The 26,748-nt window shown below is 37.8% G+C and overlaps 3 protein-coding genes across 5 annotated transcripts; all 3 read right to left on the bottom strand.

Moving 5' to 3' along the window:
- Positions 1–518: 518 nt before the first annotated feature.
- Positions 519–11,249, bottom strand: dnajb2 (DnaJ heat shock protein family (Hsp40) member B2). 3 transcript variants are annotated; one of them, XM_082175857.1, is made up of 11 exons: positions 10,948–11,249; positions 10,115–10,201; positions 9,032–9,141; positions 8,859–8,912; positions 8,669–8,785; positions 7,612–7,704; positions 7,232–7,349; positions 6,870–6,940; positions 3,692–3,949; positions 1,309–1,374; positions 519–1,007 (listed from the first exon to the last, which is right to left on the bottom strand). In XM_082175857.1, the coding sequence occupies exons 2-10, from the start codon at positions 10,177–10,179 to the stop codon at positions 1,346–1,348; spliced, it is 915 nt and encodes a 304-aa protein (XP_082031983.1). In that variant the 5' UTR covers positions 10,180–10,201; positions 10,948–11,249; the 3' UTR covers positions 519–1,007; positions 1,309–1,345. The 3 variants fall into 3 exon arrangements, with proteins under 3 accessions (XP_082031983.1, XP_082031982.1, XP_082031981.1); XM_082175856.1 differs by having other exon boundaries at positions 519–1,374; XM_082175855.1 differs by lacking the exons at positions 519–1,007; positions 1,309–1,374 and having other exon boundaries at positions 1,710–3,949.
- Positions 11,250–19,334: 8,085 nt separating this feature from the next.
- On the bottom strand, positions 19,335–23,237 carry tuba8l3 (tubulin, alpha 8 like 3). The gene is made up of 4 exons (XM_082175311.1): positions 23,110–23,237; positions 20,916–21,138; positions 20,548–20,696; positions 19,335–20,462 (listed from the first exon to the last, which is right to left on the bottom strand). The coding sequence occupies exons 1-4, from the start codon at positions 23,110–23,112 to the stop codon at positions 19,485–19,487; spliced, it is 1,353 nt and encodes a 450-aa protein (XP_082031437.1). The 5' UTR covers positions 23,113–23,237; the 3' UTR covers positions 19,335–19,484.
- Positions 23,238–23,717: 480 nt separating this feature from the next.
- On the bottom strand, positions 23,718–26,104 carry LOC309502782 (tubulin alpha-1D chain-like). Its single transcript, XM_082175312.1, has 4 exons — positions 26,071–26,104; positions 25,762–25,984; positions 25,525–25,673; positions 23,718–25,441 (listed from the first exon to the last, which is right to left on the bottom strand). Exons 1-4 carry the CDS (start codon positions 26,071–26,073, stop codon positions 24,467–24,469), a joined length of 1,350 nt encoding a protein of 449 aa, XP_082031438.1. The 5' UTR covers positions 26,074–26,104; the 3' UTR covers positions 23,718–24,466.
- Positions 26,105–26,748: the final 644 nt, after the last annotated feature.

The following is a 26,748-nucleotide window of genomic DNA, read 5'->3' on the forward strand; positions in this document are numbered from 1 at the left end:
AAACCTAGTTATTATTTTTGGCACCGAAAATTACACATTTCACCTTTAAATCACACACACACAAAAAATTGTATGCTTGTATGTTTGATTTTTTTATAAGACATTTAAAATGTCTATCTTAAATAAACACTGTTCTTTTTAACTTTCTATTCATCGAAGAATCCTGAAAAATATATATATCACTGTTTCCACAAAAACACAGCTGTTTTCAATAATAATAATAAATGTCTCTTGAGAATCAAATCAACATAGAAAGATTTCTGAAGAGCAATGACTTTGAAAATTCAGCTTTGACATCACATGAATAAATGACAATTAAAATATATTAAACTAGAAATGTTATTTTAAATTGTAATATTTCATAACATTGCTGTTTTTACTGTATTTTTTATCAAATAAATACAGCCTTGGTGAGCAGAAGAGTCTTCATTCAAAAACATTTGACAAATCTTACCGATCCCAAACGTTTGAACAATAACGTAAAAAAAAAACAAAAAAAAAAACTACAGAATAATGGGTTATGAAATGCAGATATTTTAATTAATACACAAGAAACCTTTCAGAATAAATAATAAACCTTTCATTAGTTATGAAGATTTAAAACTCTCAAATATAGCATTTCAAGTGCAACTATACATTCATTGCAGGTTTGAATCATTCATTATTAAAAATGTGAAAGAATAATTCTGTCCTCAAGACACTTTAATTTGTACACGAGCTGTGCAGTGCTGGCCATAAATATAATTTATATATAAAAAGTAATCCAGTACTCCCTCTCCAAGGCTCACATTAACACACATACATACTTAGCACGTACATTATTGACCTTTATGTAGCGTTGCCTGGGATTTTTTTCCAAATAAAACTTTGAAAAGGGTCTGAGCAGCAGGTGAGCCAGGCAGAAAGAAAGACAGAGAGAGAGCGAGCGAGAGAGAGAGAGAGAGAGAGAGAGAGAGAGAGAGAGAGAGAAGCAGAAAGAGAGAGCAGAGCACCGGGAAATGCTTCACCTGTTAAGAGCAGACGGATGAATTCAGTATTAGTGTTGCCTCACAAACCTCTGTGTTGTGTTTGGTCAATTAAAACTACACAGACTAATGAAACAGAGACTAATAAAACAGGATTGTTTGCAATTTTGAGTGTACTCAAGTTTCCATGCACAAATTCAATATTTTCCTGCTTGATCTGGAGCAGCAAACTCTCAGGTAATTACACAAATGCATGTTCATTAACTATGAGTGGGGAGAAGATCTAAAAACTATGCTTTAGTTCTCAGTCATGTACAGAGAAGTCTACAACACTACGTTTTACCTCTGGGGGTAAGAGAGGGGGGTCACAGCGCCACAGGTCAGCCTGTGAAGGCCTGGAAGTCGGACTCTGTAATGGCAGGGAGAATGAGTCAGGTAAAAAGCCCAGGAAAAACAAAATCATTAACAGTAAATGCAAATGAGGTTTACAAATGCAACCCATTAATAGGAATGATGAATGTGCCGGTAATGACAACAGTCGCACTGAATTACATGCTTTTAGGAGAACAGTGTATCACTAAGAAAAATAAAATGTATTCAACCTAATTTTACGTACGGCTTTTCAGATGTAAAAAATAAAGAGGTAATAAAGGGCTGCTGTCCATTTATATCAGGTAAACTGGAGAAAAAGCATGGATTAAAAACGAGCACTCCATCAAAAATACTTCTTATGCTGAAAAGAGCTGGTTTAATACAGTTTATTGTTCTTCATATTACCAACAACATCATGTTAACAATGATTGAGTGCTGAATATGAATTAGGATACGTCTGTTCTGAGATAACAATGTTGTCTCGCATAACATTTTCAAATGTGAATAGTAGTTATGTGAATGACTTTGTTCGCTCTTTGCAATTTACATTGTACACAAAATATTATTTTCATCAATATTCACATAGCATCACATTCAAACTTATTGTGCTTTTTTTATTGATGTTTTGTTCATTTTATATCACAAAGCTTATAGTTATGAAACAAACTGCACAAGCAAGTAAAAAAAAAAAAAAAAGAAGAAAAAAGTATAATGTGTAACTTGTACACAAACTGGTATGTGTAATATAGCATTGGCAACAATAGCCAAGCATTTGAAATCCTAGCAAAATAAAAGGCACAAACAAAATATCAATACTGAATAATTCTGATGCGTATAAAACTAATGAGAGACATTGTCAGTCAGTTATTTGGCACATTCTGATAAATTGAGATAATTTTGGATCTACATTCCCTTACATGTCTGTCTGTAACGCATTAGGTAATAGGAGTGCCAATCACTAAACATTAGCCCTCGGAGGCACATTATCTTTTAAGTCTTTGTGCAAAATTTCCCCATCTACAAAAAAGTCCCCTTCACATTCAACAGGTACCTCTGAAGGAATGACAAATGCACCGTAAAAATCACAAAGCACCCAGACTAGAGTCAAGAAGGAACAAATAGAAGGAACAATAGCAAACACTGATGAAATAGAGCGCTTCACTGATGGAAGAATAAATGGAGCGTTCATTGGGAATGGGATCCCAACTAATCAGCAAGATAGCTATTAAAATGCTCTGAAATACTCCGAAAAGCTGTGGTTCTCCCCCTCTGTCCACAACAATATCCGAAGGTCCCATAACTTTCATAGTTTTTCAGAATTTACTGGTTAGGAATTAAGGATAAGGATTTAAATAAATAAAAATTACTCAGACAATTTTTATCCGATAAAGTATTTTTAAACCTTTTTTTTTATTTTTTTATGAAATGTCTTGATTTTTGGCTGATCATTTAAAGTTATTTTGAGGTTAAGAACCACTGGTTTATAATGCAGCAAGTAAGAATGCAAGTACAGAGCATTTATCTCTGTTTGGCACTAAAAAGTCATGTCGAATACTGGATTATGCTGGTTAGCCATTATGCTAACGTTTGCTAACCATATGCCTGCTCTCCAATACCCCAAAAACGCACCCTCCAAAGACATGTCAGTCAACCTGATGCCAGCAATCCAAAAGATTCACAGGCAGAGTGTTTTTCTGATCGACTAAGAAAGCGGCTTGACTATTTTTTACTGTTTACACAGTCAAGGCTGGAAAATGATATCCCAAGACACCTATTTCAGTGCTATCTGTCAGATATGAGTGACATTCTAAAATATTGCATACAGTACATTCAAACTTCCTACTGTATAAAATGTCCTGTCTTTGTGTAGTATAAACACATTTTGGCACCTGTTATTCATTCCCCAAGGCAAGAAAATACAAATTCAACACTGTCATTTTTGTGCAATGCCATCAGCCCTGCCACAAGAGAACACTGTTAAAGCACAGTCCAAAACTTAAGGAAAAAAAAAAAAAAAACATATAGAGAACATAAGGTTAACACTGCTGATTTCACACACAAGCATGATTATTCTCCACAGTCTTACTAACAGACCACACACTGACACTTCCTTTTCTTCTTTACCACATTATTCCCATTGGCCGCCATTTTATCATTCTCTTTATCCTCTTTAACACTTTCTGAATGCAAACTTTCTGAACCCGTATCTAGACCCTGTTCTGTTAGTCTGTCTTCTGGAGATGAGGGGGTGCTTTGGTCTGAATCATCTGTCACTTCTCTCTCGTATTTGTTTTTCTGAACGGCTCCCTTCCCATTCCCATCACCTGGTTGCCTCCCCCTCCCTCCCCCAGCACCTGAGATCACGTCCTCTGCCCGCTGCTGGGCCTCCATCTCCGACAAGCTGTAGGCCAGCGCCATCTGGAGGTCTTCGTCCTCGTCTTCACTGGCATCGGGGCAGTGGTAGAACGGGGCGGCGCTGAAGGACCGTAAGGCGGGGTTTGGGGAGCTGTTGTTGGGGGGGTGGAGCAGTGGCGGTTGGGATTGTCTGGGAGGCTGACTGGACTGCTCTCTACGACTCAGTTCCAGAGCTAAAGCCATCTCATCCTCCACACCTAGACACATAAACACAGCTGAATGTCAGATCACTTCTACAGAAACTCCTCAATATGGAAATTAGGAATTTGCATATATGGAAATACAAGATGCTGGCTTAAATGCTGGCGTAAGAGTTTGCTAAATCTACCTGCAAGCCTAAGCTGAGGTTTTGAGCCAATATTTGTGAAAATAAACAGTTGAAGGAATATGTGGTATTATTGTTTTAAAAGACTCCTATAAAGTAAAGTGACCCCATTAAAGTTTTAAGTTAAATTAAATTAGGATAAAGGATAAAGACATACTGAAAATAATGTTTAAGCACCAGAACGCAAGATTATTGAGCTAAGAACAACAATTATCTATCTATCTATCTCTCTCTCTCTCACACACACACACACACACACACACACACGTGACCCTGGACGACAAAACTCAGTCACATGTGTCATTTTTTTTAAATTGAGATTTATATCTGAATATATAAGCTGAATATATAAGCTTTCAATTGATGTATGGTTTGTTATGATAGGACAATATTTGGCAGAGATACAACTATTTTAAAATAAATCTGGAATCTGAGGGTGCAAAAAAAAAAATCGAAACATTGAGAAAATCGCCTTTAAAGTTGTCCATTTATGTTTGCGATTGTGCTGCATCCATTCACAAAAATAAATGTTTTATATATTTAAGGTGGGAAATGTACAAAATATCTTCATAGAAAATGATCTTTACTTTATATCCTAATGATTTTTGCCATAAAAGAAAAATCTATAATTTTGACCCATACAATGTATTGTTGGCTATTGCCAAAAATATACCCGTGCGACTTGTGACTGGTTTAGTGATCCAGGGTCACATATATGAACCACTGTGCAGGAAACAGCATAAAAGCCTTTTTCCTACAATATGCTAGGTTTCCACTTTTATAACTAGGCCAAATGGTTATGACTTGCACATACACTAATATTCAAATGTTTGGGGTCTGTAAGATTTTATTTTTTTCAGGGTTCTTGCAGGTTTCAGCAAGTAAAATTTAAGACCTTTTTAAGACATTTTAAGACCATAAAGTTTGAAATTTAAGACCTACACGACGCACTGGCAAAAAATAAATAAATAAAATCAAATCAAAGAATTCATTTTATTTCAATGAATTAAGTAATTGAAAAAACATTCATTTAATTTACAGATAAAACAATAACATTAGTAACCTTCCACACCCAACAACGTGTGTCAGAATCAGAATCAGATATATAATTTTTTTATAGAAAATTGTACTATGCATATTATACTGTAAAAAAACACATAATTAGTTGATTTTAGTTGATCATAGTTGATCATAACTAGAGATGAAATGGCATGAACATTTCACTTCAATGATTATAGTGACAAAAATGACCACAGTTATCACAGAATCCTGTTCAAAAAGTACTAATACTACACAATGTCGAAAACCAGCAAATAACAAATAAAAATTAGCATCAATATGCACTTTTTGTTTACATAAACATTAAAATAATACCATTAAAAATGATAGCCAGATTTTAAAAGTGTCTTGCAACATGTTATATTCTAACATGTACAAGTTCAAATAAAGTTTAGACAAAAAAGTTTTTTTATAAAAAGATAAACCTCACATATTTCAGACTTTAAATCATTTTTTATAAAAAGATAAATTACTGACATTTACAATGCACTTTAGCTTATCTTTTATTATTAATAGTAAAATTCGGTCGGATTTTCCCGTGGCGTCTGTCGTTGCTATGCAACCATGCACTGCGCTCTCCACAATGACAAAGAAGTTTTAGTGGCTAATGGATTTCCACCGGCGAGAAACGCTTGCTGTAGCTCTGCTTCAAGATTTATTTTACGGAGAAGAGAAAAACACCCGTAGTGTTTGGGTGCACCCGCATCCTTCCAGTTGAGTGAGCTTTCAATGTTGTTATGGAAAGGGGCGAAGCTGATTGGTTGGTTCTTGTCACATGACCTGCGGTGCGTTTGCGGCATTCTGAAGAGTTGACATTTTTTTTATCTCGCTGCGCCTGGAAAAAAACAAGTGCGTCGCTTCAATTATGAGCGCGCGCACCTACATTTGAACGAACTTGAGCGCGCAAAAGATGCAATATGTGAACGGCCTGTTGGCGAGACCTTTTTTAGACCTGACTAAATGAAATTTAAGACCACGGATGAAAATCTGGCCGTTTTTAAGACATTTTAAGGCCTTAAATTTAAAGTTCAGAATTTTAGACTTTTTAAGACTTTTTAAGACCCCGCGGGAACCCTGTTTTTTTAATGTTTTTGAACATTAAAAAGTCTCGTATTTACCAAGGCTGCATTTATTTGATCAAAAATACCATAAAAACAGTAATATTGTGAAATATTTTAACAAATTAAAATAACTCTTTTCTATTTGAATATATTTTCAAATGTAATTTATTCCTGTGATGTTAAAGCTGAATTTTCAGCATCATTACTCCAGTCTTCAGTGTCACATGATCCTTCAGAAATCATTCTAAAAGGCTGATTTGAAGAAACATTTCTGATTATTATCAATGTTGAAAACAGTTGTGCTGCTTAATATTTTTGTGGAAACATGATACATATCTTCATGATTCTCTGATTAATAGAGATTTATTTGAAATAGAAATCTTTTGTAACATTAAAACTGTCTTTACTGTTACTTTTGATCAATTTAATACATCCTTGGTAATTAAAAGTATTCATTTCTTTAAAATAAAAAATCGTATTGACCCCAAATGTTTTAATGGTAGAGTATGTGTATTAGGATTGCAAACACATCTACTTTCCCAGGCAGTCCTGAGTCTTATCCTGAGTCTGCAAGTTGATAAGGTGAATTTTTACATGCACATTAAGTATAGAGATTGCCTTTTGGCTCAGCCCAATATTATTATTATTAAACGATAGCAAAAAAAGAATTACCATTGATGAGGACAGTTTTCAGAACCCCATCCTCCTCAACCTCTGTTCTCTCCTGGCCATTTTCTCTGACCCTGAGGGAAAAGAAAAGAAAAGGGAAATATGTAAACAAAATTAAATTCCTGTGACTTTCTGTAAATCAGACCGTCACATTATGGCAAAGTATAAACCCTCTTTTACTTTTCTACATCATTTGCATTTTAATTACTCATTTAGTCAAAAACTGTCTTTTTAGTTTAATCTGCCAGATGCACTGTCATACATCACTGATTTCCAATAAAGACAGTAGGTTACATTGTTAAATTGTACCACATATGGAACAAGGATAACAGCAGACAATACAGTTTAAAGAGAAGCAAACTGACTTTTTTGTGGAGACACGTTTTCCATTGACAATACGGGTGGAAGTAGAAACAGACTTGAAGTTTGCCCCTCCCATGCTGCCCATCCCACCCATTGAAGAGGAGAAGGAGGTAAAGTCAGCTGTTGATAAAAAAAATAAATCAGCTCTTGAGGATTTGAAAAAACAATTCTCATAAAGTGACTATATTACCATATCAACTCATTTATTTGCCATGGTCCAGATCTACAAAAGAATAGTTTTTCACCAAACAGTCATCAATGTTATCAATACGTATTCTGCAAAGTTCACCTAAATTAAGTATTAATCTTGGAGACTGACCACATATGTAACATACAAACAATATATACACAAAAAGAGCACAAAGCATATTTAAAAACCAACCATTTGCTGAGGGGAAGGAGAAGAAGCGACTGGGCCCAAGCCTGGAGGAGGAGCTGTGAAACCCACTGTGCATTCCACCAAACGGGAAATCATCTAGCGGGAAAGTGTAGAAAAATGCGAGAGGGCTTAGGAGGGGAAGGTCAGGGAGAATACGAGGAGTCTGTGAGGCCGTGGTTCTCAACCTTTTTGACTCAGAGAGCCAATTAAAGGCCCCACCTTTGTCTGAGACTTTATTCGAGGGCCCTTTTATATAAGCTGTAACTGTACATCTATTGTAATTAATAAAAATAGACTCAAAAGTATGATGTCAGTTTAATGCTGTACATCTTTATTTTTAGATTTTATCATTAAAGGGATAGTTCAAACCAGTATGAATTTATTTCTTCAGCTGAACACAAAGTAAGATATTTAGAAAAATTTCTGTAACCAAACAGTTGATGAACCCCATTGACTTCCATAGTATTTTTTTTTTCCATACTATGGAAGTCAATGGGGTTCATCAACTGTATCTTACTTTGTGTTCAGCAGAAGAAATAAATTCATAAAGGTTTGGAACAACTTTGAAGGGGAGTAAATTATGACAGAATTTTCATTTTTTTGGGGTGAACTATCCCTTTAATATAACTACTTTTATAAAATTTCCCTGCAAGTTTGCTGAGACCCCCTAGTGGGCCCCTGTCTGAGAACCACTACTATAAGGGAAATTCTGACAGAGATAAAACACTTGCACTGGTATCAAAGCAAAATTCAAGATCAGCATATTTACAGACTAAAGGCAGTCCACACCATCTGACGATATTGTTCTGTTTCTTGTAAGTGCGCCGCGCTGCAGTTTTGTCGTCGTCTGCTTTAAATGCTTGAGCTCTTTAAAGCAGGATGATTGGCTGACAAATTTATTCTGAACGTGATTCCAAACGATATTGTTTCTCTGTGCCATTACTGTTATAGTTGATGTGTGGACTCTGCTATCCTTTTACACTTCAAGCTATTTTTAGAACTGTATCTTTATCGTTATAGTCCTTGGTGTGAACGGGCCTTGAACTCCCTGAGAACCCACCAAAGAAGTCAGCGAATGGGTCCTGCCCTCCGAAGAACTCTCGAAACACCTCATCTGGGTTGCGGAATGTGAAGGAGAATCCTGGGAAGTCATCAGGAAATGAAGAACCACCAGATTCTATAAAACAGAAGAGCTCACATAAGCACGTGTAACAATAAGAGAGTATCAAGCAGCGTAAAGTTCTCCTCACCTGAGCTTGGCATGTCCGATCTACCGTATCTGTCGTATGCATCTCGTTTGCTTTCTTGAAAATGAGAAAGAAACAACAGTGAAATGTAACTCCCAAAGTAACCTAACCCTTTCCTAACAAGTGATTTAACCATTTATAACATTGCTGTAGAGTTCAAATTTCCAGTGTCCTACTGTCTGAAAGAACTTCATAGGCCTCTGCTATCTCCTTGAATTTTTTCTCTGCCTCTTCCTTGTTGTCTGGGTTTTTGTCAGGATGCCATCGCAGAGCCTGTTTCCTGTAACTGTATACACACACATAAATAAACAGTTAAGTAAACTTATCTTGACTGGCATCTCAAGACTGTGAAGTGACATATAGGTTCAGAGGCCATTCGCATACAACACGTTATTGGGTCCATCCGTGCTTTTATAATTGTTTTTCTGTATAAACATGCACTAAACTGACATATCATAGTGATATTGTTGAACTAAGGTAAGTTAAAAAACAATTTAAATATTTTAAAATGTCCTGTGTGAATGGACCTTTTTAAAATTCAGGCATATCAGCTTGATCAGTGTCCTTCATTTGAAGGGAAATCAGAAAACGGACACTTTCGTTAGTCTAAAACTAGAAAAACTGTAAATCCATTAGTCATTCTGTTAGTGTGGCTTTACAAAATATATTAGCATATCTCAAATAGTTGGAGTAACAGACCACAGCAAACAGGCAGAATAAGATGTCTTATTCTTATGGATGTAATATATTCAAAACTACCATTCAAAAGTTTGGGATCATTACGATTTTTTTTTACTTTCTATTCACCAAAGAATCTTGAGGGAAAAATATTAAACAGCACAACTGAGCAGCAAATCATCATATTAGAATGATTTCTGAAGGATCATGTGACACTGAAGACTGGAGTAATGATGCTGAAAAATCAACTTTGCATCACAGGAATAAATTATATTTTAAAATATATTTAAATAGAAAACATATTCTTAAAACTGTAATAATATTTCACAATATTACAATTTTAGATCAAATAAATGCCAACTTGCTTAGCATAAGAGACTTTTCAAAAACATAAATCTTACCAACCCCAAACTTTTGAATGGTAGTCAAAGCACTGTGGTTGATGGATACTTTGTATAGGTAAACTGTCTCAAAATTACTTGAATCTTCACTTGCATCTGTTAAGAGACAAATTTAGAAACATACAATAGCAACAATGCCATACTGCAAGCTACTGATAAGTGAAGGCAGTTTTAACTTACGCTTTCTTGATGTCATCTGGAGAAGAATTTCGTGACACTCCCAGAACATCATAGTAATCCACCATTGCGGCCTTCAGTGTAGTGCACCTGTTACTCAAACAGTAACAAATGACCTCATTATAAATCTCAAGAATGTGTCAAGAAGTGTTTCTGAAACCCTGGCTGTCAGTTACAGTCATGTTCACACAGTTAGTTAGGCATAGTGATCATTCAATCAAATGCCATGATATCAAAAGATACAGTAACAACAACTTGGGTCATACCCACTGATCTATATACATAGATACATAGATCAGTGGTCATACCCTGTGTTTTTGACACGGCAATGTATTGATTGGTTTAGCCATACTTTTAATGTATCACATAATTAAGGGTTTATTTGAACAACTTTAAAATTCTAGGCACTTTAATGGCAGAACTTTTGGGAGATTTTCTACTGGACTTTATTTTATTTTTTTTCGTATGGTGTTATGTGTAACAGATCAATGAACTGTTGCTGAAGATGACAGTTTATCAGAAACTTCTGGATTTGGATTAATAGACTGAATATAGACTGGCATTCCCCTGGAGTCTGGCCTGCCCATGTCTGGAACTCTCTGGAAACCGGACACAATGTGACGTTATTTCAAGCCCAAAGTTAAAACGCGATTTGTGTGTGTGGGCCATATGGCCGCTGACAGCTGCTGCAACACGCCTGATCATCAGACACACACAAACACACACACACACACACACACACACACACACACACACACACACACACAACTCCATATAAATACAGCATTTTAGAGATCCTGCAATCATAATGGCCGCCCTATTAGAATAACTTTTACCTTTTTTAGAAGTATGTCCAGCCAGGAGAAGCCGTGCTTCTGTAAACAGGACTGAGATATTTCGGGTGAAGCCACGGGAGGGACAGTCCGTTCCGACTCCCAAGACGCTGATCACAGGAACTGACGCTGTTTTAACGTACGCTTGAGTACGGAATTCCGTCAGAATCACCCATTTACCGTTGGCACACCGGGCTTCATTACTTCAGCGTGTAACCGATACCCAACTTCTATATATGTGTGTGTGTCCTTCGCCCTCTGCTGCGAAATGAGTGCGGTGCGTCACGATCAGCTGAGCTGCGCCGTTTAGAACATGCCTGTGTTTGTTTACGTCACACGCCCCGCCCACCACTGGAGCCATGTGTAGTTCAGAACAGAGGTGGAAAGTACCTATCAAAACGAACTACTATATTAATAAAGGTGTTATATAGATAATATATATAGATATATTATCTATTTATAATATATAGATCATGACTCAAAACGAACCAAGCAGTTTCAAGCGGTTGTTGGACTAGCTGTTGTTTGAGTTCTTCTTAAAATGTTAATACTTTTCCCCCCATGTGACTGTATGTTTAATTGTTTTTATTTGTGTATTATAGACTATAAATAACTAAATATTTGTGTTTAAGTATAAATAAATAGCCTAGTATTACATTATTAAAGCTGGGACCGAGATGGGTCTTGTGCATGTTGCCCACTAAGGTCCCACCTAGTACCAAGTGCAATCCTACATGAAATTCATCTGGGCAATTAACATGGGGCCATTATGTAACCCACGGACAATCCTACATGGGGCCCATTTTTTAGCCCTTTTCATACCCATATGGGCCCCACATACAAATGTTGGCTGGGTATAGGGTATAGAAGCATAATATAAATAGCATAGGCCATATACGTAAATAATAATAAAAAAGAAAGAAGTATTTATATTACTGGTGATTCTTTGTCTGCTAGTTCACATCTCTCAAATAACAGAATCTGCCTCCAAACAATTTATCTATTCTAAAATCATAATATGAACAATAGCACAAGAGATAATATTCAAGTGCTGCCTGTGAAGGAGAATCTCGTTGGTTGTGATTGTGAATACTTAAAGTCTGTGTTTTGAGTCTGATCGAGGCAATCTTGTTTGTGAATGAATATAGCCTATAATAGGCAACACATGCACATACATATTGCTGTTTCTTTTTCATATTTTTGTATGGTTTATTTTTTTCACAGGAGACTAATTGTAAAATGAATGCATACTGTGATTTCACCAGAAGGTGGCAGCAAAGCTATGTCTCAGATCTTGTGGCATCAACTAATCTTACTTGAGGACTCAATATATATAATAAATAATTCATAATAAAGTCTAGAGCAGCAACTAACGATTATTTTGATAATCAATTAATTTGTCTTTTATTTCTTATACTAATCTAATAAAAAGGCACATTTTATTTTCTATATGTTTATGGAAAAATTGTATTCCAATAAAAAAAAAATATTCCATGAAAAAAAAGAAAGGTCAATTTTGATTTCATGGTGACTTTAAAAAATATAGTGAATAAAGAACAGAGTAGGGGAGACCAGGGACAGTTGCAACACTTTTTGCATTTCTCTCAGTTACTCAGAGACTATTTGGACAGGACTAGACCAACCAAATTTGTATATATTAAACTTGCATCTGTCTGCTAATCACCCATACCATTTAAAGATGACTATATATGACATATCGTTCACAGTATTTATTTGAATGGAAGAAGCCAGATGTTGCAACTGACCCCAACCCAGGGGAGAGTTGCAACACAACCATGGGACGGTTGCAACATGTTAAAAATTAGGAAGAATTGAACAATTTGCAATGCAACAAACTTTTATTAAACATGCAATTTATAACTTGTTGCAACCGTCCCCAACCCTATATCAGCCATGACAGAACATAATATGCCTGCTAGACACACATGCTAACCATGTCACTTAGAAGTCAACAAAACAATAATTCAAACTAAGTATAAGTTTTGATTAATTCATACAAAATGTCAGGACAGTATGACAAAAATAGATCTCATGAAAAAAATTACTTTCATACCTCCAAAACAAGTTTTGTTCAGTAAATGCAGCAGCAAATACTGAATATGTCTTCTGTCTTCTTGGTGGGGGGAGGGTCTATGGGGATCTGTGCATGTGCAGTATGAGTGTCATCACTCTAGCTTGTTTCTGATTGGAGAAAAATGACATGTTGCAACTGTCCCCGGTCTCCCCTAAGTGTTAACACTTTAACTCCGATCACTGTAATAGCCTACATTGCTGTAATTTCTTAATCGTGTAAATGTAATTTAATGACTTACTATACTGATATCCACATTATAATGCTTTTACAGTTAGTGCTCATTATAATACCATTGGGCGTTACATGTAGAATTTTAAAACTTAAATTGACTGTCCTCGTGCTCATTCAGTGAAGACTGTGAACGCTGTTCACTTTTGATTTCGGTCACTCCGACATATCGTCGGAAATCTGGTGCTATGGGGAAACAACTTTTACCAAGAATCTCCATATAGGTACTATAACTGCAGACCGGAGATCTCCAAAATGGGGAGTGAACTTCAAAAGTGGGCAGAACCTCCAAAATGGGGCGGGGTCTCCACGCGCAGAGACTTTCACCATTGGCTCTGGCTTCAGCCAATTGATCTCATATCGCATAATCTTATTAACACTGCCATGCAGTCTATTTCACTGTTTACGTTTAGGGTCAGGTGTAGGGTAGGTTTATGGGTTAGAATTTGTTGTAGCATTGTGTAGGAAATCAGCACTGTAGAATCGGCTGTGGGGCGGAGTTTGCACTGAACTGGATTGGTGGAAAAAATCACGCATGTGTGTCATGTGCCTATCTGCCAATGAGAGGAAACCACGCCCTGTTTTGGAGTTCCCGCCCCCATATGGAGATCTCCAGGCTGCAGTTATACCAATACTGAAGCCTCATTGAATAACGCCATTGTTCAAGCATGCACTCGCTCCCTATATAAAGCGACGCTGAGCAACATTGCCTCACAATCTTACTAAAAGAAGCTTCTCTCGCTGTTGATTCAGCACCTACAACGGGCGATGCTTCCCATTCAGCGTTCCAGCGAGAACTTCGAAGATGACATCAAGCAAGTTTAGCAGCGCCTGTGCGGGTACCATTGAGCTCCCGGGCAGGTATGACACCTGTGTCTTCTTTCTGGGCCGTGTCCACGCAGTAGCCGCCCTCGAGAGCTCAAGTTGCCCTCTGCGGTGCCATGAGCATGTCAAGATTATGGATGCTTATTTTGTCCATTAGATCGAAAGATACAGAAAGAAAAAAAAAACTCTCATATAGGAGTGCTCGCACCATATTGAATTCACACACAATGTTCACATTAGTCTGATAGCTGCAGCTGCGACAGTATGTTGGCTGGGCCTGCTTCATTATGCGGCCGCTTCAGCTCCTGGCTTAAAGACTGTGTCCCGTTTCATGCTTGGCACACGGGTCTGCTGAGCATCCTGGTCACTCGCAAATGCCTGAATGCGATAGCCCTTGAAAAAATTACAACTATGTACGAACTGGGCGTGACAAATGGACATGTGGGCAGACGCAGAACTGTCACAACGGATGCATCGAGCATGGGCTGGAGAGCCCTTTGCGATGGCAGACTGTTTTTTTAGGTGTCTAGAAGAACACAGAGAGGGAGTGGCACATACATTTCTAAATAAGAGCAGTAAAAATGGTTTGGAACATGTCCGGGCCAGCGGAAGTGGATCTGCATGCGTCAACAGAGAACGCTCACTGTCCAGTTTTTCTCTCAGGCGAGGGGTTCAATCTGGCACAACCCCCAGCTGTGGAATCTGCATGTTTGGTCTCTGAGCGGAGCGCACAGCATCAGTTAAAAGTGCATTTTAAAGACTATTACTGAAGCAAGAGGCTTTTCTATAGGCATCTCTATGCTCATAAGTGGAAAGTCAAAAGACTTACTCTACAAACTGAAACTTACTCTACAAACTGAAACTTGCATATTAATCTATAAATATATGGTATATAGAGAAATATAGGGAAATATATGTATATACTGTACAGTATTTACATACGTAGGCCATGCTGTTTGATACTCTTGGCTCCGGGCTCCATGAAATTTGGCTGATGATTAACTGTTTAATAAATTATTGCGATTAATTGTCTTGTTTTGGGGCTTTAGTGATAAATTGTCACTTTTAGGGCTTTAACAATTATGCCGATTAATTGTTATACACATTATTGTGATTATTGAATTATTTGCAAGTTGTCACTTGCAATAACAGATTATTGCACTTAAAACCTTTAAATATTCAAGTAATATATTCAATGAAAAATAGGCACCTTTCAGAATTTTTTTATTTAAAGAACAAATGTAAATAAAAATGTTGAAACAAGAAACAATCACAATCACGAAGTGACCATAACATAAAAAAAAGAGTGTAAATATCTAATTCCCAAATAAAGTCATATATAATCATATTTCAGAAATTTGAAAACTCTTTAAATAACAGAAACAAATAATCACAATAAACTACCATAACAGAACAGTCCATAAAAGTCACATTCCCCCAAAAAAAACAATCCTGCTCCTTAATTGTTTGGTAGATTATGGGAAATAAACACTAGCATGTTGACTTTCTCTGGCGTAAGAGAGCATCTAGCAGGTCACAATATTGCCAGCTGTACTGAACATTCCTTCCAAAGCAGTACTTGTTGCACAAATGCACATTTCTTGCCAACTTGGAAATGAAAGGAAACCTGGATTCATTGTCTCGCCACCACATTAAAGGGCCTGCCGGAGTATCTAGTGCCTCTTCCTGTGGGTACCGTGACAGTTCAGCATCCGTTCTTTTTGGTAAGCCACGTGTAGAAGGTTGAGCTCTTCTGTTCTGCAGCAGATCAGTCTCTTCTTTGGAGGAGGTGCAAAAGGTGTTGTAGACATCATCATCTGCCACAGCTCTATCAGACACTGTAAAAAGTGAAGGGCAGCTGATGGCCGAAGCAATTTAGCCATGGTCAGCCAAGTTTGCCCACTGCAGCCACAATATTAGCACCATTATCAGTGGCATTTTTTTTCTTATCTAATGCCCAATCTGATAAAATGCTCTTAAGAGTTTCTGAAAGTGCCTCCCACGTCGCTGCTTGATCTTCAGTCCTAGTTTAAGACTGTAGGGACGCCGCCGACCACTGCGTGTCTTCATCATGGACTCCACCACAGAGCGGTAGATGTCCTGGAAGGCCTCTACGCTGTAGCCGTGGATGGAGATAGGCTCATCCTGCTGACGCACGTCCACTGAAGAGACTGAGACTGCTAGACAGATGTCAGGAAGGACACAGCGTTCTTCAAGTAGCGCTCCTCCAAACCTGTGGGTCTTTGAGCTTTGGCAGAGATACAACTGTAAGTGTGATCTAACTCAATTACAGGAGTCTTGAATTTAAGAGACGCCCTCCACCAAGAATCCCCTCAGGTGTGTGGGAAGAGCCCTGGTTCTTCTCAGGCGATGCTGTTCCATGCTGATGAATCAAGAATACAACTGATGAAACTTAGCAAATTGTAGAGTAGCAAAAATTAAGCTTCACGGTTCCAAGGGCCACATACACACTGCAAAGTTACAGGAGCGACAACCGCATTTAAATACGGGAGTGAGTCCCCTAAATTATCGTTTCATGCGTGTACGGAACACGACTCACACCCTGAAACTGCGATGGTTGACACAGTGGTAAGCATAGCAACGTTCTGGCATCTCACGTGTTTGGTATCTGCTGTTCTGACCAATGAAATATTACAAGACGTTGTGTTCAGCAGTTTTATCTAAAGCACAGTTGATGGAGGCGTCATATTTTGTTTAAGGCCTGCTTAAAGGCTGCTTCACAGAGCGGCTCTTGCAGTGTTGTCCACTTATTATTAGCGTTTTGGGCTTGTTGTTTAAAGTAATTATTATTTAAAAGTGATTTCTCTTCACTCATAATATTTAAAGGAACCGTATGTAAGAAATGTATTTCAATTAATCATAAAATGACCCTGATATGTCACTAGACATTAAGAAATCATGTTCATTTCAAATACTTATATAACTGACAACAGTGGTACGGCCAGGATATTGTCATTTAAAAGTGAAGTTGCAGCCCTCAACTGATGTTGATGTTGTCATGTTGTGTTTTGGCCTGATGCTCCACCCTCCACCTATCTACTAATCACGAAGTCAGTAGTGTTTCGGCATCCGGGTTGCCAGCTCTGCTCTAGTTACCACAGCTGCAGACAGACAAGCCCCAGAGAGTAAAATGCATATTTGAGCTGTTTTAACTTAAAGTCTTACATCTTAAAATATGTCAGTGCCATTTTTTGTCTCAAGATACACACCAGTAATGTTTATTTTTTTAAGGCATGTTTATAAAAGCTGGGTGTAACGATACCCTCATTTCACGATTCGATACATATCACGATACGATATTATTGCGATACTCCCAAGAACACAAAATGCACTGTTGATTAAAATGCTAACTTTGATATTACATTGTGGGTTTAAATGAATAGGCTTGGACTTGGTGCACCCAAGAACAATGGTGCCACCAGAATACAAAAATTCATGATTCTGAAGCTGAAAATACTGAATTATTTTAGACGAATATTTTTAACATTCTGGTAACATAAGACGTTTGGCATTATCAGGACCCACAAATATTCCCCATTGCATTATTATACATTATAATCAACATTATATAGTAGTTTAATGTAGTACTTACACAAAAACTCTGAAAACATCCATTTTTATTTTGGGTGAACTATCCACGATACATATTCACTATCCATGATACGTATTGTTGCATTTTTGTATTACGATATATTGTGGCACGATATATTGTTACACAACACAATTGAACTAAGGCCAAATCCTGGATTAGTGTTGCCTTGTCATAGTTACCTTTGATGATAAAATTCGCAGACGACCGTCTCACTTTCCGACGCTCTTCGTGATTGTCAGGCATTTCTCCTTTTAAGAGAAATTGTTGAACTTTCACATAAAATGCAAAAGAATCCATGTTTTTTTCGCACATGCAGGACAGTACAGTACAAATCGTGACAGTAAAGTACGGATCTAGTAGTGACAGTGACGCTGTCGTAAAAAACATTGACGATGACAGGAAGTGGCAGAAAAACTTCGTTCTCGCACATGCGCAGTACAGATCGTGTTACCGGTACGGATCGAGTAGCGACCTCTATGGTAGCGACAAGGCCTACGGATGTGCCGTCACATTACATAAAAATAATTTAGTAGCCTATATCCTTGCCTTTTTAAAAAATAAATAAATCAAATGAAAAATACATTTAAGATAAAGTTTTTCTCAATCTTTTCCACTGGCCAAATAGTATTTTTAATTGATTTATATTTTTTATGGAAACAGACTTTGTTGTGCATTATTTGCACGAACATATTTTCTCAGACAATCTGCTGTTATCATGATAAGCAACTATCTCTGTAGTTAAAACATTAAAACACAACATGCCACAGGAAAATTGTTAAAAATCGCATCCACTAAATACTGTATAATTATATAACTGTAATATAACTTCAGTAATGATTCCATGTAGCCTAATTTAAGTGTTTAACTCCATTAATGAGAATGGCATATTAATGTTTATATCAGAAGTAAAACATAGTTTAAATCATTCTTTTATTTATTTAAATTGTTATTGTGAACATGCTGCATTTATGATTAAGACTCATAATGAAGATTTACGGTTTCCCTTCATCTGCCGTTAGATAAATGCTTCAGTTTCACTAAACGGCCCAAGAGCTCGCTGGCACTGACATTTAAGATGGATGTTTGCTTCATGTGATAGGCTTGGTGAGTGAAATTATATTTGTATTGTCTTTCTGTATATGTATAATTTTCTTAAAATGTTCTGTCTAAAAGTGACCAAAAAGAGATTTAACTCAAGCTCACCATCGGTGTCGCCAAACTGCTCCGTCTCCAAAATGTTCGTACGCATGGGTCAGAGTTTGCGTGCAGGTGCGCAAATTTTCCCGTCAAGTTTGTTTTTATAAATCACAACTTATGCCTTGGAAGTGGTAAGAATATTTTTGATGCTTCATATATGTGTAGTGTAATGCACTTTCCCCTGAATGTGGCAAATATAAAGAAAACTTCAAACACAGAGTAATCAGTTTCATGGAACAAAGAAAGAGAAAAAGAATTTAGTGCAACTGTGCAACTGCCATTAAGGTGAATGGGGATGCAAACAGATGGTCCTCTCCAGATATTATAGACTTCCTTGATGCCTACCAATTTTTTTTATTGCTGTCATGCGAATCCTAAAAAAAATAAGAGAGGTATTATGTCTTGAGATGAGTGAGAAAACACACAAACACAAAATAATTATTTGTTTTATTCTTCAAATTTTATTAATCTAAAACCAATTGTAATGCAAATGGAATTTCAAGTAATTATTTTTGCAAAAATCTTAATGATCAGATTTTATTTTTCAGGGCACCTAAGTGGAACTTGGTTGATTCCGACTCTTTAATATTCTTCTCCCTCTTCGTCCTCATCTCCGACGCTGTCAGTGCCGACTTCTTCATAATCCTTCTCCAGAGCGGCCATGTCTTCTCTGGCCTCTGAAAACTCTCCTTCCTCCATTCCCTCACCCACATACCAGTGCACAAAGGCTCTCTTGGCGTACATCAGGTCAAACTTGTGGTCTAGACGAGCCCAGGCCTCAGCAATGGCTGTAGTGTTACTCAGCATGCAAACGGCTCTCTGTACTTTAGCCAGATCTCCACCAGGAACAACCGTTGGAGGCTGATAGTTGATTCCTACTTTGAATCCAGTGGGGCACCAGTCAACAAACTGGATGGTGCGTTTGGTCTTAATAGCAGCGATGGCAGAATTGACGTCTTTGGGCACCACATCTCCACGATACAGAAGACAGCAGGCCATGTATTTACCATGTCGAGGATCACATTTCACCATCTGATTTGACGGCTCAAAGCAGGCATTGGTTATGTCAGCCACAGAAAGCTGCTCATGATACGCCTTTTCAGCAGAGATCACTGGAGCGTATGTAGCCAGAGGGAAATGGATACGTGGGTAGGGCACCAAGTTGGTTTGGAATTCGGTGAGATCCACATTCAGAGCTCCGTCAAATCTCAGCGAGGCCGTGATGGAGGACACAATCTGCCCAATGAGCCTGTTGAGGTTGGTGTAAGACGGACGCTCAATGTCCAGGTTTTTACGACAGATGTCATAGATGGCTTCGTTGTCCACCATGAAGGCACAATCGGAGTGCTCCAGGGTGGTGTGGGTGGTCAGGATGGAGTTGTAGGGCTCCACCACCGCTGTGGACACTTGAGGAGCGGGATAGATGGCAAACTCCAGCTTGGACTTCTTGCCGTAGTCGACAGAGAGACGCTCCATCAGCAGGGAGGTGAAGCCAGAGCCAGTACCTCCACCAAAACTGTGGAAGATGAGAAATCCTTGAAGGCCAGTGCACTGATCAGCCTGTTGGATTTGTAGTAAATCAGCTTATTAGAAATTACATTTCATAATCATTAATGCTTCTAAGTCAAGTTTTTATAAACCATACCAGTTTGCGAGTTCTGTCCAGCACTAGGTCAATGATCTCTTTACCAATAGTGTAATGACCACGGGCATAGTTATTGGCAGCATCTTCCTTGCCTGTAATTAGTTGCTCTGGATGGAACAGCTGGCGATATGTGCCTGAGCGCACCTCATCTGAAGAGGGAAAAAAACTAGTTTAAATTCCTATTCTTTTTTATTCTCAATAGCAAGTAAATAATAATAATTCATGGGAAATCCAGCAATAGTTTGTATTTGATTGCTTCTTATGAGGAAATAATTTTTTTTTAAAGATATGTTGCTTTTCCAATATTTTGTCAAATGTTTTCATGATCATTTAGATTCATTATATTCTGTTCCTCAGGTTCAACTTACCAATAACAGTGGGTTCCAGATCAACAAAGATTGCACGTGGAACATGTTTCCCTGCTCCTGTCTCACTGAAGAAAGTGTTGAATGAATCGTCTCCTCCTCCTATTGTCTTATCACTGGGCATCTGTCCATCCGGCTGGATACCGTGCTCCAGACAGTAAAGCTCCCAGCATGCATTTCCCATTTGGGCCCCAGCTTGGCCAACATGCATAGAGATACATTCACGCTGGAGAGAGAAGAAGGGTAAAGTATACAAATATATGAATATAAGTGTCAGCTGTACATATATTTGCTAAATACTCTAACATATTATGGCTGAAATTAAAGATACTGTAACATGGTAGCTCCAAATATTTAACTAGATCAGGGGGCCAGGTCCTCAGCAAATTTCCAAGGGGGCCTCAAGGTGACTTAACATTAGACAAAACAAGCTTTGACAAGCTAAATATGCTAAAACAAGTAAAAATCAAAGTATTCCTTAGTATTTCTAGACCTGGAAAAATATTTAATTACTAAAATCTTAAAATGCAATGGGCATTTTTATAATGAATATTCATTTAACTAGTTATGTTATTTTACTAGGCAATCAAATATTTTATTGTAGGCTATAGAAAATTTATATTTTTAAAACATTAATATCCATGAAATCATAAACGACTGGAAGAGTCATGGACATTCATTGGTTAAAAAGAGTGTGAACCCTGAAGAACGTTCTGTTCCTAAATCCTCTGGAATTCTGAAATTATAATGATTTATATTTAATATTAATTATTTTAGTTACTTTTTATCTTTATAGAATTTAGCCCTTATGAAGTTTTGAAGGTAATACTTTATAATAAGGTTTCATAAGTTAACATTACTTAACTACTTTAGTTAACATGAACTAAGAATGACCAATACGTCAGCATTTATTGATCTTAGGTTTTGTTAATTTTAACATTTACATATGGAAATCAGATGTTGTATTTGTAAATTAGTTAATGCACTGTGAACTAACAAGAAAAAACAATGAACAGCTGGATTTTCTATTAACTGACATTAACAAAGATGAATAAATACTGTAACAAATATATTGCTCTTTGTTAGATCATTTTAGTTAATATATTAACTAATGTTAACAAATTAAACCTTATTGTAAAGTAAACAAGCCTTCATGTTTTTGTGGACAATGAGGCGCCTTAAGGCTCCAATTGACTCCAGTCGCCTTTTTGACACCAATTGGAGTCAAAAAGGTTGAGAACCACTGAATTAGATGCGTTCTTTTATTGTTTTGAATGAGGAATTTTAATAGTTGATTTTATTTTTAGTTGTTAACCCACTGGCTGAGCTCACCCAAAGCTCAATACTGTAAAAGATTCATGCATTTTCCAACGCATTTGGACCTATATTGTTCAATTTAGAACTCAGTTTCTTTTCTATCATATTTACATGCATGTTTAGCCTCTCACGCTTGGTCATAGGATCATTAAAGTACAGAAGAAGAGACTGAGCGAGTTCCTTGGAGGCCTCAGTCCACCACACCCCCCCACCCCCGCCCCAGCTGTACACCCTTCTTTGTGTCATACACAGAGAAATCTCACTCGGGCCTTTTCACCAGAACAGTTCTATCTATTATTCTGCTATGCTCCAGATTTTGTCACTCATGATCTCATCTACTAATGCCTCTTTGTATATGTCAAAAAGACATGAATGCATTCATTCTGTGAGTAACAACTGCATTTTTCATGGTGTAGTTCCCCTTTTCGTCCTCTTTGGTTGACAGAGGTTCTGTGAGCTATTTTGACTGCAGATCCACCAAAAATAGATAAAATGTTATATTCAGAAAAAGCAAAGTATTTGAGTTTCCTGCTGACGTGTGTCATAGTCTGGGATCAGGATTTGAAGGCCGTAGCCACATCCTCTGTATAATGAAAGGCCAGCACTGTGCCTGAAACCTTACATGGCTTAATGCGTCACTCTTAATCACTTTCATTAAAACGTGTTTCGATAGTTTAACTACAGTGCTGCTAACTTTGTCTTTGACACAAAAAATAACACATTACTGTATGAATTATCAAAGTGTCATAGTGTTTACTGAAATCTCCTAGCATCCCTTAAGTGCATAAAAATGTAAAATAAAAACATTTACATGTGGATTTTAAGTCAGTGATTTATGAAAAGATTAGGAGTAAGAATCGATCAAGCACTAAGAACTTACCATCTTGTCAGATTTCCCTTCAGGCCGACTTGAGGATTCGGAATAGAGAAGGCAGATGTGGAGAAGAAAGGAGAGGTGGGGTTTTTATAGAGAGGGAGGAGGAAGGGAGGGGGTTAACAGGAAGTGGGATCGCCCATTGGAGTGAGGATAGTCATTCGGATGGGCCGTCCTTCTTACACAAGCATATTCTCGCTCCCTCTTGGGAGTTTGGGGTCTGTGAAAGCCATCTGCCCCCTTTATAGCTTTTTGGGCATTCAAAAAGATGCCAGCGAGGATTTTTACAGGCTATAAGTCAAAGTTCTTCATGTTCGTATGTTGAAGTTGCATAACAACTGCAGGAAAACTAATATCTTGACTATTTTTTTGAGATTCCTACATAAAGAAAGGCAAGTTTAAAGACTTTAGGGTGAAATTGTCATTTCATATGTAATTACTTCACAAGTCTTTTGTGTGAAAGACAACTTTTGTGTCGAAGTACTGTAAATGTAGCGCTACATTTGAAAACATATATGTGTTTCTTTGTGTTTACAAAGCAAAAATAGCACTATTGACTAAGGTTTTCTATAGACATGGTTCTTGCTATACAGGAAGAAAATGAACACACAGGCCCAATTGTCAACAGACTTTAATTTTTGTGCTACAGTGAAAGCACAGACAATATCCAGCCTCTCATACTGATTCCCAATGACATGAACAAACAGCTGAATCATGAATAACAGCTACAGCAGGTGGTCATTTTTTGTGCTGCATTGACACCGGTGGGGGAGGGGTGTCATGCTGGAAAATTTTCTGTTTTGTCCTATAGGCCTTTATCACTTTTGCATGTGCAAATATACATAGATTTTGAACAGATGACATGTCCAACAGTATCATGAAAAGAGTGCAGGTTTTTATAACAAAATTTTTTCTTAAAAGGACCTTGTTTCTAGACATTTGACAGCTTAATTCTATTGTATTTTTTCCAATTAATCTTTACTTTTTAATAGATTTTACTTTTGCATAAGAAATAAAATGTAGAAAAAGAACTGGGAACATTTAGTTAATGCGTTGGGTATCATGAACTAACAATAAACAAAGTTTTTTTACAGTATTTATTAATGTATTATTTGTTCAAATGTTTGTTCATAATTCATTGACATGTTCATTGATAAAAAAAAAAAATTTTTATCTATTAGTAGAAATTAATAAATGCTGTAAAAGTATTGTTCATTGTTATTTATGTGGCTATTGCATTCACTAATGTTAACTTATAGAATAGCATTATAAAGTGATACCAAAGTCTCCCAAAAAGAACTCGCTAAAACTTATTTTAGCAGATTAAAATATCTGATTACCCTGAGATTACAAAAAACAGCATTTAAAATTCCACTCCATCCTCATCATCTCCGACGCTGTCGGTGCCGACTTCTTCATAATCCTTCTCCAGAGCGGCCATGTCTTCTCTGGCCTCTGAAAACTCTCCTTCCTCCATTCCCTCACCCACATACCAGTGCACAAAGGCTCTCTTGGCGTACATCAGGTCAAACTTGTGGTCTAGACGAGCCCAGGCCTCCGCAATGGCTGTAGTGTTACTCAGCATGCAAACAGCTCTCTGTACTTTAGCCAGATCTCCACCAGGAACCACCGTTGGAGGCTGATAGTTGATTCCTACTTTGAATCCAGTGGGGCACCAGTCAACAAACTGGATGGTGCGTTTGGTCTTAATAGTAGCGATGGCAGAATTGACGTCTTTGGGCACCACATCTCCACGATACAGAAGACAGCAGGCCATGTATTTACCATGTCGAGGATCACATTTCACCATCTGATTTGTCGGCTCAAAGCAGGCATTGGTTATGTCAGCCACAGAAAGCTGCTCATGATACGCCTTTTCAGCAGAGATCACTGGAGCGTATGTAGCCAGAGGGAAATGGATACGTGGGTAGGGCACCAAGTTGGTTTGGAATTCGGTGAGATCCACATTCAGAGCTCCGTCAAATCTCAGCGATGCCGTGATGGAGGACACAATCTGCCCAATGAGCCTGTTGAGGTTGGTGTAAGACGGACGCTCAATGTCCAGGTTTTTACGACAGATGTCATAGATGGCTTCGTTGTCCACCATGAAGGCACAATCGGAGTGCTCCAGGGTGGTGTGGGTGGTCAGGATGGAGTTGTAGGGCTCCACCACCGCTGTGGACACTTGAGGAGCGGGATAGATGGCGAACTCCAGCTTGGACTTCTTGCCGTAGTCGACAGAGAGACGCTCCATCAGCAGGGAGGTGAAGCCAGAGCCAGTACCTCCACCAAAACTGTGGAACACCAGGAAACCTTGGAGGCCAGTGCACTGATCAGTCTTTTGGAAGAGAGGAGAAAGCAAGCTTACCAAAAATACTTCTACAGTCATTTTACAAACTAAATCAGACCAAAAAATATTACCAATTTGCGAATACGATCCAGAACTGAGTCAATGATCTCCTTGCCGATGGTGTAGTGTCCCCTGGCATAGTTATTGGCAGCGTCTTCTTTTCCAGTGATGAGTTGTTCTGGGTGAAAGAGCTGGCGGTAGGTGCCTGTCCGTACTTCATCTACATTCATAGAAAGCTGAACATTTCAATCTGATTTTTTTTTTCATCATTGTGGTATTCACATGCTATTTTAAATACCAAACCATACCAATCACAGTGGGTTCCAGATCAACAAAGATGGCACGTGGAACATGTTTTCCAGAAGCCGTCTCACTGAAGAAAGTGTTGAAGGAATCGTCTGCTCCTCCTATTGTCTTATCACTGGGCAGCTGTCCATCCGGCTGGATACCGTGCTCCAGACAGTAAAGCTCCCAGCATGCATTTCCAATCTGTGTTCCAGCTTGGCCAACATGAACGGAAATGCACTCACGCTGCAGAATGAGAAATATTTACTTTGATTTATAAGACCAAATATTATATTAAAATCATGTCTAATACAAAAAAAGTTATGAGTTACCATATTGTATTTTGTCTTCCAGCCGATGCTCAGGGTTCGGAACGAAGCTCTTAATGTGTCAAAGTCTGACACCAAACATATTTATACCTGGAGCATCATGCTGTAACTGTTCTCTGTAATAGGAGAAGTCAGTGATGTCGATACTATCTTCAGGCTGAAAAAGGAGGAAGACAAAAAGAAAAAGAATGAGGTTAGAGCCTCCTACACTCAGAGGACTAGTTTATTGTTAGGGCAAGATATAAAACTGAATAGGCTGGTGAACAATATTACAAAAACCTTCTTTGATCCTCTGGGGAACATTTTGACAAAAGCACAGCTGAGCAAACTATTTGCCTTTACGAGTGCAGAATCTTGGTTCATGTATTCTCAACACAAAGAAGCATATAAGAAAGAATTTGTAGGTTACTCATGTGGAGGAGCCACATTCATGAATTAATAATGACTCCTCTTATTTCAGAGAGTTGGAGTAATGTGATACCCTGTGTGTGTGTGTGTGCTCTGAATGAGGTTTGTTGCAGGAGATTGAAAAATAGTAATACAATAGTTGCTCAGATTGAATTGTATAGATGCTGAGAACTATACCTTAAATGTTCCTTTCATGTGGCTTCCTGAAAATCGTGCATGAAAGCGCATGTCACATCCTTTTTCTTGTAACCTGAGTATCTGCTGCGATAGTAG

This window comes from Leuciscus leuciscus, assembly GCF_965113295.1.
Source record: "Leuciscus leuciscus genome assembly, chromosome: 7".
Lineage (NCBI taxonomy): Eukaryota > Metazoa > Chordata > Actinopteri > Cypriniformes > Leuciscidae > Leuciscus > Leuciscus leuciscus.